General features: G+C 35.8%; 3 protein-coding genes and 2 non-coding genes across 6 annotated transcripts; 3 read left to right on the top strand and 2 right to left on the bottom strand.

Annotated features, from left to right (window-relative positions):
- Positions 1–1,862: 1,862 nt before the first annotated feature.
- Positions 1,863–4,015, bottom strand: LOC140866670 (lysM domain receptor-like kinase 4). The gene has a single exon (XM_073271709.1). It carries the CDS (start codon positions 3,796–3,798, stop codon positions 1,882–1,884), a length of 1,917 nt encoding a protein of 638 aa, XP_073127810.1. The 5' UTR covers positions 3,799–4,015; the 3' UTR covers positions 1,863–1,881.
- Positions 4,016–5,100: 1,085 nt separating this feature from the next.
- On the top strand, positions 5,101–7,792 carry LOC140864086 (uncharacterized). Of its 2 annotated transcripts, none has more exons than XM_073268002.1 (8): positions 5,101–5,459; positions 5,541–5,633; positions 5,884–5,962; positions 6,276–6,354; positions 6,540–6,579; positions 6,666–6,793; positions 6,921–7,053; positions 7,235–7,792. In XM_073268002.1, exons 1-8 carry the CDS (start codon positions 5,269–5,271, stop codon positions 7,524–7,526), a joined length of 1,035 nt encoding a protein of 344 aa, XP_073124103.1. In that variant the 5' UTR covers positions 5,101–5,268; the 3' UTR covers positions 7,527–7,792. The 2 variants fall into 2 exon arrangements, with proteins under 2 accessions (XP_073124103.1, XP_073124102.1); XM_073268001.1 differs by having other exon boundaries at positions 5,102–5,459; positions 6,666–6,800; positions 6,916–7,053.
- Positions 7,793–7,959: 167 nt separating this feature from the next.
- Positions 7,960–9,366, bottom strand: LOC140864085 (UPF0496 protein 1-like). The gene has a single exon (XM_073268000.1). It carries the CDS (start codon positions 9,293–9,295, stop codon positions 8,072–8,074), a length of 1,224 nt encoding a protein of 407 aa, XP_073124101.1. The 5' UTR covers positions 9,296–9,366; the 3' UTR covers positions 7,960–8,071.
- Positions 9,367–10,015: 649 nt separating this feature from the next.
- TRNAD-GUC (transfer RNA aspartic acid (anticodon GUC)) lies at positions 10,016–10,087 on the top strand. Its single transcript has one exon. It is a non-coding gene; the product is annotated as a tRNA-Asp (tRNA).
- A 1,316-nt stretch (positions 10,088–11,403) lies between these two features.
- On the top strand, positions 11,404–11,475 carry TRNAD-GUC (transfer RNA aspartic acid (anticodon GUC)). The gene has a single exon. It is a non-coding gene; the product is annotated as a tRNA-Asp (tRNA).
- The last annotated feature ends 793 nt before the right edge of the window (positions 11,476–12,268 follow it).

The raw sequence follows: 12,268 nt of genomic DNA, 5'->3' as shown, positions 1-12,268 counted from the left end.
CGACTTCAAATAGGTTCCATTTATATTCAAGAAAATAAGCTATACTCAATTCGGATAACCAAAATCATATTAAACACATGTCAGTCTTTCATATGAAGTTTCACAAAATTTAGTAAAAATATATACAATTGTCGACTCCGTTGTGAGAGCTTATCTTAAACATTATATAAAGATCCGGATTTTCTAAGAGTTGTGAAAGTTCAAAAAAATTTTATAATGAGTTTCATTTGAATTTTTTAAAAAAGGAAAAAATAAATTTTGATTTCAGATTTCTAATAAAAACTGAGACAATTTAGAACCGATAATGTAATTGAACTACAAACCATATTTTGCTTACATGGGCACAAATTAATTTGAAATCGAGTCAGATCAACCTATAATGCTAGAATTTTTTTCCCTAAGTATCTATATTATTTAAAGGTTAATTGTACACACTAACTCTATTAAATTTCGAGATTACTATGAACTTTTTATATTTTCATTTCTTTTTTTTTTTGAATGCTCATATTTTTGCATACATGTTTGTGGATCGTCCGTGCTTAAGAACCTCTTTTATTCTCAAAACTCAAATCCAAAATGACAATATTTTTTGAAAAGATAGAGTGGCATAACATCTCTCAGTGTTCGAATTCTGATAAATATATATATTTTCTCGTAATGCCATAATTTTTGAAATAGAACTTAAAATATTTTTAAATAAAACTACTTTAACCTCATTTCTATATATTTATTTTAAAATAAAAAATTACGCCATGATAAAAAAATAAAAAAATAAAAAATTTTACGCGTGGTGGTGTATTTTATTTTATTTTATTTAATTTTTTTTTTTTTTTTTTTTGTGTTGTATTGCGGCATTGGGTTGACCAAAAAGTTGATGCCTAACCGGGGAAATATTTGACTTTCAACGCAGTACATAATTGATAATTGCATAAACGACTCTCTTATTATAATATTTGGTCGTGCCATCATAATAATAACTAGTACACGACACAAAATATATTTTTATAAATTTAAATTTATTTATAAATTTATAAATTAAGATAATGGGTAAAGGGATAGTGATAATTATAAATTAAGATAATGAGATAGTGGAGAGAGGATGTGAGAAGTTTTTGAATGATAAATTATTTTTTTGACTCTTAATTATTGAATATGTTGAAAGAATGATAAAGGTAAATTTGAAAATCTATTAAAATGAGCAAAAATAATTTTTCTAATGCGTTTAGCTATTATAATATAGTAAAGATAATAATAATAATAATTGAAATAATTTTTCAAAGATTATTTGGACACTGACTTATGCAATATTTGCAAACTTTAAAATAATATTTGAGAGTGCTTTTAAAAAGTATTTCTCCGTTTTTTTTTCAAAAAATTTCACAAAATTCTAAAATTTTGTGAAATAAAATGTGAGAAGTGCTTCCTAAAAGCTCTCTCAAATACTACCTAAATATAAGTGATTTTGGATTTTTTGTTAGTAAATTTTTAAATAAAAAGTTTATAAGCATTTATTTTTAAAGTTTATAAATAATTAATTAGTGATCATGCATGGATCTGTAAGACTGTAACGTGGTTCGCTAAAAATAATTTGCTTTCCAAAATATGAAAAAAAAACTCTGTAGGCGTAATTTTCGATTTGGCTATTAAAAAATCATCTTAAACCAGTCATGTTGGGTATGGTCTACAGTGTACACTACTTGAAAGTTGAATGTATAAAAAATCATCCATACCTCAAGCGTAACGTATAAAAATTCAATAATAAATAAGAAAAATGACTTATATATGTAGTTAAGAAATTTAAGCAAATCAGGTCACATAATAAAGTTGAATGTATAAAAAATCATCCATACCTCAAACATTTATTGACACACATTTATGTAATTACATCATGATATCTTGTCCTGAGATGCCAATCGCCCATTCATAGGATGGGGTGGAATCCGAGATTCTTGAAAGAAACTGGAAAATTTCATCCGTGCTGGGGCGATCTGACGGATCCTTACTGAGGCAACGATCTATCAATCTGAATATGAAAAAGGCAGGTTCCGGAGGGTAATTTCCTTGCAACAAGGGGTCCATTAACGCGTCGATATTCTCTAGTCCATTCTCGTGGTGTAACACCGGATTCAAGACATCGGATAACTGCAGGTTCTCCTCGTACAGCAGGGAAACTTCGGTTCCTGTAAGAATCTCCAGCATGAGAACCCCAAAAGCATAAACATCAAGTTTAGGAGAGATCAATCCGTGCTCCAAATACTCCGGAGCCATGTAACCTTTAGTCCCAACTATATGGCTTGTTAAGATAAATTCCCCTCCCTGTCCCTCTGCTGATCTTGCCAGTCTCAAGTTCGCAATCTTGGCTCTGAAATCATGGTTGATAAGAATGTTGTCGCTGTTCAGATTTTTGTGTACATGAGGAGGGGAGGCGTAGCAGTGGAGATAATTCAACCCTGTGGCTATATCTAAAACAATTTGTAGCCTCTGTTTCCAGCTCATGGTCTCCCTTTCGTCGTTGTGATGATGAATCCAATCGTTGAGTGGTCCATTAGAAGCGTACTCATATATAAGATACCAATCGCCGTCGTTGAAACAGACACCGAAGAGACGGATAAGATTGAAGTGGTTGAACTTGTTCGGGATTTTGATTTCTTTGGACAGTTCTCCATTCACTTTCTTGATTGCAGCGAAATCCCCATCAATGGTTCCACGATAAACAGATCCCTTGATCCAGGAACTGGGACCGAAATCTTCCGTGGCGACTTTGAGTTCTTGAAAAGAGTAGACATTAAGAGACTGCGCTACCATGGATAGTCCTTCAAGAAGCTCTTCCGGATTGATATCCCCCTTTCTTTTACGCAATCTTTTGACAGATTCAACTCTCTCTAACGACATAACGGGTTCAGTTCTGTTTTTTCGTTTGCGAATGCACGCAAAGAATACAAGAACCCCAATAACCGCAGCAAGTGCAAAACCCCCGAGAGCACTCACCAAATAATACACCCATGTTTTGCTTTTGCCACCACTGCCACTAACAGTAGGGGGAGGTGCTAATATAATGACAGAGGTAGCCGGTGGCGATGCTGTTGTAACAGAGGAACCAGAAGGCGGATCTTGAAGCGGAACCAGGAGAGTAGTGAATGGATAGATCTCATTATCTTCATCTGATAACTCATTCGCTGCAAGCGTGCTCTCGGCGTCTACCCCGAATGTGAGACTTATGGCGTCCACATAGTCGTTCCAAGTGATCAAATAACTCAGCAGATACTTCACACCATGATGAACTTGGCTCTTAGTGGGGCACGCACATCTCAGCGGGACATTCAACGAAGCACCATCCTGCAAATCTGTCGGCCTATTGCCGATCTCAAAGTCGATAGCCTGACAGGTAGACAGGCCCTGGAAAGTGTTGTTGGCAATAACCAAAGGCGTGTCAGTGTTCTTGATTATGTAAGAGACGTTTGCCTGGTAGTACTGGCCCGAACAAGAACAGGTGACGGGAACAAGAACCAGCTGATCCGATTCGAATATGGTGCTGCTTTCGGGGACGGAATTGAGTTGCGATAGCTGTGATGAGTTCGCTCCCAAGAGTGTGGAGATAGCGGAGACGGAATCATAGGGAGGCGTGGCTCGGAAAGTGAGGTAAGATTGGCAACTCCGGCGTGCGCCATTGCAGAAGTAGCCAAGAACTGTAGTTGACCTGTTTGTTATTGAGCATGATGTTTCGGCCTCTCTGATGTAAGGCTGCTGCGCAAGAGAGGAAGAGATGAGGAAGATGGAAAAAAATGGGAGAAGATCCATTCCAGAGCTTGAATTTCAAGAAAATGGTGGGATCGATAGTTTAATCGGACATTGATTCTCTATGGATTTGGGGTGGTATATATAAATAAATCAACAAAATTTCCAAAAAAACCACAAAAAATTGATCTTTTTACTGTGCCAAGAAGAAAATTCTTGGTTTGTTCCAAGTGCCGTTGTTTTCGTGGAATTCAAGCTACACAATAATTACGCCTATGTTAATTTGTTTACGTTCAAAAGTCAAGTATCTAGCTATAAAGTATAAACAGTGTTCTAAACGCACCGCCTATGATAACATCAATCGATTATTATTACTAGTATTTGTGTGGGTGTTTATGCAATCTGTTTTTTTTTTTTTTTTGAAAAATCAAAAATAAAAAAGAAACTAATTTGAAAAAGTGTTTTTTATATGAATAAATTAATTTTATAAAAGTAGTATTTTTCTAAAGGAAAAATAAGTTTTTTGGTCCAATAACTTTACCCCTTTTGGGTTTTGGTCTATTAACTTTTTCGATATGGGTTTTGGTACATTAACTTTGCATTTTTAGTGTTTTTTGGTTCAACTGCATACGTGTTAGCTTTTGATTTGTCCGCGCCATCATTTTGAACCAATAAAAAATTAACACGTATGCAGTTGGACCAAAAAACACTGAAAATGTAAAGTTAGTGTATCAAAAACCACATCAAAAAAGTTAATGGATCAAAACCCAAACATGGACAAGTTACTAGATCAAAAAACTTATTTTTCCTTTTCTAAATTAGTAGTTATCATTGAACAAAAAAAAAATGATATTTTGGTAATTAAATATATATTAAATGAGAAAAATAAAGGGGTTGACCATTCTAACATATCAGCTCTTTAACTTTAATAAGATAGAAAAGAATATTATTATTATTTTTTTTAAAAAAAAAACAACACTCTTTCAAGCGGAAATGTCGATGTCAATTTGTGATTGGCTATATTTATGGGTTCCACATGTGGGATCCACATGAATAGCCAATCACAAACTGACACACCACTTTGAGGGTAGTACCCTTAAAGTGACATCGACTTTTCCCTTTCAAGCATATGTTTGAAAGGATAACATCAAGTTTTTATTGATTATTCGCAATTATTATAAAATTATATATTTTAAAATTTTATTATACGGTGTAAAATTTAACATTATTTTTAAAATAAAGATAATAAATTAACAAACGCTCCAAATTGCATTTTTTAAATTGATCGAGTGTAAATATTATTTTAAAATTTCGTCATTTGGAATATAATATATTATTGTTGTGTTATACTGGTGCGAATTAAAACAATTATTATAAAGATGTTAGAAAAAACAGATCAGAGGAGGAAAATAAGAATTAAGTCGATGGACAGAAGAAGAAGAAGGTTTGCAAGTTACTGCAGCGATCGGATCGGATTCCAATTTCTGATAGATTCAGATTAGGTCAAAGTCATCCCAGCGGAAGCACGGCAAGATGGAGATTTGCGGGCGATTCCCGTCAATTAATCCCCGATTTCACCAAATGGCAACTTTTCAACCCCTCACGGCCTGGTGTAATCTATCCAGAAACCCTAAATCGCCGGAACATTTGGGTCGTAAAATGTTCATTCTTGGGATGGGATTCGTAGGACGCTTCTTTGCTGCTGATTTGAAGGCCAGAGGCTGGTAAAACTCCTTACTTTGAATTGGGTTGTGATTCCGAGTTCTGAAGTCTTTTTCAATTGTGGGTGCTTGTTGATCGTGAAGGTCGGTGGGTGGGAGCTGTACAAGCGTGGCCAAGAAGAATGAACTCGAAGAATTGGGATATGAATCTTATGTCTTTGATGCAAACGATCCACGGTAATATTTTCCGTTGTGATATTTGAAATTGGTTTGATGAGTGAAATAAACCTATTTCCAAATGAGCTTTAGCAATCATTGTTTAGCCAAATGACAAGTGGCTTAGTTCACTTTTCTGAGTATTCAAGAGTTCATTTTCAAGTTGACATTTAATATCCTCTTTCCTTATTTCGCGGATAGATTATTCAATTTTATTGTGGAATTATGATTATCTGGCTAATGAAACAAGTTTTATGCTTGCGTTGCACAGACCTGAAATTCTAGAGATTGTGAAAAATCATACACATCTCGTTGTATCCATACCTCCAGTGGCGGGTCTTGGTGATCTGGTAAATCTAATTCCGATGATAAATCTTTTAAGGTTGTGGGTGTATGGAAGGGTATGCGTTCAAGAGTAGAATTTGTGGGGTTTATTTTTTATGACTTATTTTGGGAGAATTTTGAAATTCATGAAAGTTGATTATTATAAGCGATGGACAAGAAATTGAGTCCGACCGAATGAATTATATTCAAAACAAGCAAAATGGATTAGAATTTAGATTTCTCACGTTTCAATCCCATCTCACCACTCAAATAATATACACTCTGAATTCACTTCTTGCGTTGTCATCCAGGTTGCTAATTTGGCTTGCATTTTGGCAGATGCTGCGTGATAAAAAATTTGCGGAAGACATTTTAAAGGATGGGATACTCCAATGGCTTGTTTATTTATCTACCACAAGTATGTCTAACAAACTATTTGTCATACACAAATAAAACTGCAAGGAAGAAGAAAGATTATCATCAGCATGCACAAGGAGAGACATCTAGGCACTATGCCTTTTAATGTAGTTACCTAGCATTTTTTTGCCTTTCTTTCTCTCAAGTCTGGCTATTTTGTTTCTATCTCAATTCTTTGATGCATAGGTGTGTATGGAGATTGTGGCGGTGCTTGGGTGGATGAAGAGTAAGCTTACATCTACATTTTATTAACTCAGGTGTCCAGTCAAGCTTAAATTTCTATTAAAAATCCCACAAACGATATCGTGACAGATATCCAATAAGAACTATGAGTGAGCGGATCAGAGATAGGTTATCTGCTGAGGAAGAATGGCTAAGCTTGGGTCGTAATCTTGGGATTGCTGCTCATGTATTTCGCCTTGGTGGTATATATGGCCCTGGTAGAAGGTTTATAGAAATATTCACATATATCAACATTTTACTTACCTCGTAGCTTTTATCCTGTTGGATTAAAGTTCAACCTCTGTCGAGGTGATATCCTGTGTCTTTTCTTGTTTGACAGTGCAGTTGATACCATACTAAAACAGAAGCCTCTATCATTTGGTCAGAAAACAAGAATATATAAAAGCCACACATCTCGTATTCATGTGGCCGACGTATGCCAAGCACTCAATGCCAGTATTCTGAGACCATCTCCAGGGTAAGTAAAAACGGCAACGTGTTCTGTTTCCAGATTCAGTAAAAATGTTGAAAAAAACAGTGGGAATATAATCAAGGATTGTGATTTGTGAATGGTGTATCTTTATTGTGATAGAATGCCGACTTTACCTGCACTCCAAACATCAAAACTAATCATGTTCATATGTTGGTGATGTATTTAGGAAAATATACAACATAGTGGATGATGATCCTGCTCCAAGAATGGAAGTTTTTGAGTACGCACAGGATTTGATTGAGGAGAAATTTTCTGAACGTGGAGAACAATATGTTTCTACAGGAAGAGATGAATCATTTGTCAAGGGGATTGGTTCCAGGGGAGAAAAACGAGTTTCCAATTCTCGTATGAAGACAGAACTGGAAATGAAGTTGGTTCATCCTACTTTTAGGTCTGGATTGCAAAGCATCATTGACAACGCAGACCTTTCAGCTCTGCGAAAACCTACTGTTTCTTGATATAATTTATTCAGCATCACAAGCCAAGTTAGCCGATCTGAGATCCCTCAAACATATAGAGGCAGTTCACAATTTGGGGGAGGATGTGGAAATTAAGTAATTAACAGTGTACTGTGTTGTCAATTGTTGTATCGATTAAACATACTTACCTGCTTAGTGCGTATGTGTCTTCTTGAAAGGGAGTTACTTTTGGAACCCCGCATCTGGATTGATGTGTACTTCATCATGTGGTACTAAACATGGAATTATATTCTTTTTCTGATGCATTCATTCTGCCCGGTCTGTTAATCTAAAGGCTAGCATTTAATTTGAGTACTTTAATCTGCTACATTATTCAACAAGATGATAGCATTGAATGGCAGGTATCAACAAGGTCACAGCATGGCATAGTAGGTTAAGGTTAGAAATTCCACTTTGTTTTTACAGAAATAGCTTTTGAAACGAAACCTCTGATAATCAAAGTTCCGTAATGTCAAGTAAAAATGGGAGAGAGAAACTCCTCTATTATCCATTCACATGGACAATAAATTATTTCTAGCTGTCATTTATGAGGAAAATAAACGAATGTCCTGATTTGAACTGCCAGGCTGATTGATAATACTCCTCGATATCACAGTCCTCGCCATCCTCGTTTCTTGGCTGCATTTATTGGTGCGTTCACTCAAATCACGGATAGTCGTGATAAAGTCATCAACTTTCGTTTTAATCTCCCCTACCACAATCTCCAGTGATTCAGTGTCTCTTGTCGCAAAATCTGCGTAAGTTGACAACTCCTCGATTTTAATCTGAAACCTGTCAACCAGTTTCCCTATGCTCTCCAAATCTGCAAGAACAAAGGTACCAAGAATCTGCATTGAACTAATAAGCTCCTTTTGCCCCATCAACTCTTTCTCATGTTTCTGCCAAAACGAGTTAAGCCAGTTCCCCATTGATCCTAAAGGGATGGCTGCTGCAGCCACCAGAGCCGTCACAACCGGAGGCGCGGTGACTGCTGCTGCCACCACCGAGCAGATCAAAACAGAAGCAAATGCCACTATGAATATGGCATTGGAAACCTTCCTCCACATCTTTAACCTCTTCAGCTTCTTATCCAGTTTCTTATTCTTTGTTTGCAGCTTCTTCAGCATCAAAACCTGCCGAGATTGAATGGACTTGAATCCCTTGAAGAAGTCTTCGCTGAACGGATCCCCAGCTGCCCTGAAATTCCTCAGTTCCTCCAATGTTCTTGAATAACTCTTCACAGACCCGTCTCCCGATTGACGTTCTTCCTCGAATTTCTTGAGGGCAACCTTGATAATAGACTCGACGATCCCGGCACGTCTAAGGCAGGCATCAAGAGATTTGCAGAAATCTAAGGTCAAAAGGCTATTCTCGAAGTAATCATCCACGAGCTGGGACAATTCAGGATCTTCCCATATATCTTTCCTGTTCCGGAGGATGATTTCTACCAACTCCTTGTTCATTTCGAGTAAGCATCCCGTGACTTCACCGAGCGAGTCGAGAGAAATGGAGCGTACCTCGAGCTCGACGGCTATGGAGTTGACAGTCCGGCGCGTGCGAATCTGGAGGTTCTCGTCTAGCTTCCGGAGATCAGGATCCTCGCGGCAAGCATCTTCGTATGAGTTCAGATCGGGAACGGTGAGCTCCTCTTGTGCGCTGGTGTTGAAGTTGGAATCTGACGCCGCTCGAGGTAGCGGCGGCGGCGGCATCTGCGGCGTCGGCGGGGGGTAGCGGCTACTGCGGCTGCTTCGGCTGATTTGGCTGCCCATTTGTGAGAAAATCTTCAAGAATGGGATGTGTGTGCGTGTGTGTGTATAATTCGCGTGAGAAAGCTTTAATAGTATAGAAGAAAGACGAGTCCGGTCGTCTTAGTCTTCTCCGCGGTTGAATTTTCCCTTTCATTACAGAAAATTACAAAGAAAATTATTGTGTAATTTAACTATTTAAGGTTGCAATATTAATTATTATAAAATAAAATATGTATCGTTAATGGGTTGCTATATTCATAACCAAGAACTATATTTCATAAAATTACTCGGAAACTACGATGATTGGGCTATTCTCATCCGCATGTGAGCAAATTATGGTCACATTTTTTTTCAGATTCAATTTTTTTTATATAGAAAAAAGATATTCAAATTTCAATACCACTGCATCAAAATTTGAGATGAGAACGATATTTTAGTAATAACAAATACATCCCCTGATTTAAAAAAAAAAACAAAAAAAGAAACTATTTTATCATACGTAATAACTAATTTAATGAGTTTTTAAAAAAATTAACAAACTAAAAATTTGTGAGCTATGGAGAAAGTGAATGAGCGTCTCTAAACCAAAAAGAAAACAAAATAAGTTAATCGATGTCTTTGTTTGTTTTATCTACAATAAATCATAATTAAATTTAAAATTTTACACAAGAATCTCTAAATTAAGTTATTTTTGTACATTAAATGTTTAAATATTCACAGTTTTTCCTTTAAGGCAACAAAGTCGTTGTAGTATAGTGGTGAGTATTCCCGCCTGTCACGCGGGTGACCCGGGTTCGATCCCCGGCAACGGCGATATTTTTAAAAATAAAATTTTAATTAATGCAATAATGGATGTTGGGCAGAAAGGCCCAAAAACCAATATTTGGAACAGGCCCATGTTTATATTGGAGTCACACATAATGTCTGTTGGCCATTCTGACAGGCTCAAATACCAATATTTGGAACAGACTCAATTTGATATTCGGGGCACATATCCCTTTAGGATTACTTGTGCATAATGTTTGTTGGGCAGACAGGGAAATATTTATATACATGTACATAATATCGGGTTAGTTTATGTTATATCGGGAGTGTTTTTTCCCCTATTTTAATATCATTAGATCACGTGAAACCCTTATATTTTTATGGAAATTGACATGCGTGTTAATGATCCAATGATTGACATTTGACCACATTATGGGTAGAGAAGTAATCCAAGTGTAGCATAGAATAATCCCATAATATCTAAGTTCGAATGTCAAAAGAGACGGAGTATACACTTCATTCCAAGAATTACATGCCCTTGTCGATAGCTAATTCCGTTCAGTCGCATCAACCGAACCTAACACACCACGGTTAGGACGCAACTCCGCACCCTTATCTTGCCTACTGCTAAATTTGTCGATGTGTTTTTAAGTTTCCAAATTTTGCATCTCTAACCATGTTTCTATTGAAATGTGACCACCCCATTATTGTATTGTGAAGAAACTTCGCATGAGGAAACAGTTTTGAAAAGCCAAACTAGCTTTTTTGCATTCTCGAGAGTCTAGAACATATTGTTTTTGTGTTCAATTTATATTATCATCTTTTGGCAACAATTTTTTATTTTCTTGTAATGAATGCTTCTCATTGCAACGAGAGCTACAAAGTCTCTTACCATGATGATGATTGGCATAATCATATCCAACACCGAAAGATCTCGAGCAAAGCATACAAACAATACTTTTATTGAGATTCGATCAATACTACCCTATCACTAACGTAATAGCTAATTCAATTATTTTGAATCAAATGAACCAAAAAAAAATTTAATTAGTGAACTTGTAACCACATCGCTGTGGAAGCTACGTTGGAAGAGAAAGAGTTACTCTAGACCAAAAATAAAATAAAGTTTCATTGATACACTAGTGTGCAGGGTATCATGAACGTCAGCTGAGCTGACAATCCACACTTGTGAACATATCAACAAAAAAATTTTACATCTCAATTTTTTTTTAAAAAAAAATACAAGTGGTCTGGCAGCCTAACTGACATCAAATCTATGGTTTATTAAATAAAATTACTATCTTCTATCAAATTTAAAATAAATTTATTACTTAGAAATAAATTCAGAATTCATTGCCAACAAAGTCGTTGTAGTATAGTGGTGAGTATTCCCGCCTGTCACGCGGGTGACCCGGGTTCGATCCCCGGCAACGGCGGTTGAACTTTTAATTCATGGATTAAATACCGGACAGGCCGAAATTGTAGCAGGCCCAACTACATATATTTGGGTCAAATATTTTATTTGTGCAATAATTTTTTAAATTCATGGATTAATTACAGGACAGGCCGAAATTGGAGCAGGCCCAACCATATATATTTGGGCCATATATTTTTATTTTGTGCAATAATTCTTTTAATTCATGGATTAATGACAGGACAGGCCGAAATTGGAGCAGGCCCAACCATATAAATTGGGCCAAATATTTTTATTTGTTCAATAATTCTTTTAATTCATGGATTAATTACCGGACAGGCCGAAATTGAAGCAGGCCCAACTATATATTTGGGCCAAATATTTTTATTTGTGCAATAATTCTTGCTAGGCAGAGGTCAAACTCAATTTCAGAATATGCCCAATGTAGATATGGATCACATATTTTGTTATCTGGAACTCGGCCCAACATACCATGCTTATCTAAATTATTAATTTATTATTAATTATTTGTAGAAAAAGATATTGAATTTAATTTTCTATTTGAGTTTCACCACACATTATTTTCGAAATTATAAGATAACCGATTGTTTAATAATAAGCGCGAATACGAAATTTCTTCAAAACTAAGTGCATTTTGCTAGAAATAACACAACGAAATGTGGATTTGGAAAGGATTAACGAAGTTTTTGAATTTAAAGTAATAATGACATTGAGTTAATTAATTTAAATTTATAAATTTCTGTTTATCCCACATTATTTCCTTTTGTTTTTCAAGCATTATTCAATGATCAAGA

The sequence above is a fragment of the Henckelia pumila genome, chromosome 4 (assembly GCF_033568475.1).
Source record: "Henckelia pumila isolate YLH828 chromosome 4, ASM3356847v2, whole genome shotgun sequence".
Taxonomy (NCBI): Eukaryota; Viridiplantae; Streptophyta; class Magnoliopsida; order Lamiales; family Gesneriaceae; genus Henckelia; species Henckelia pumila.
This window is presented reverse-complemented; position numbering and strand designations above follow the sequence as displayed.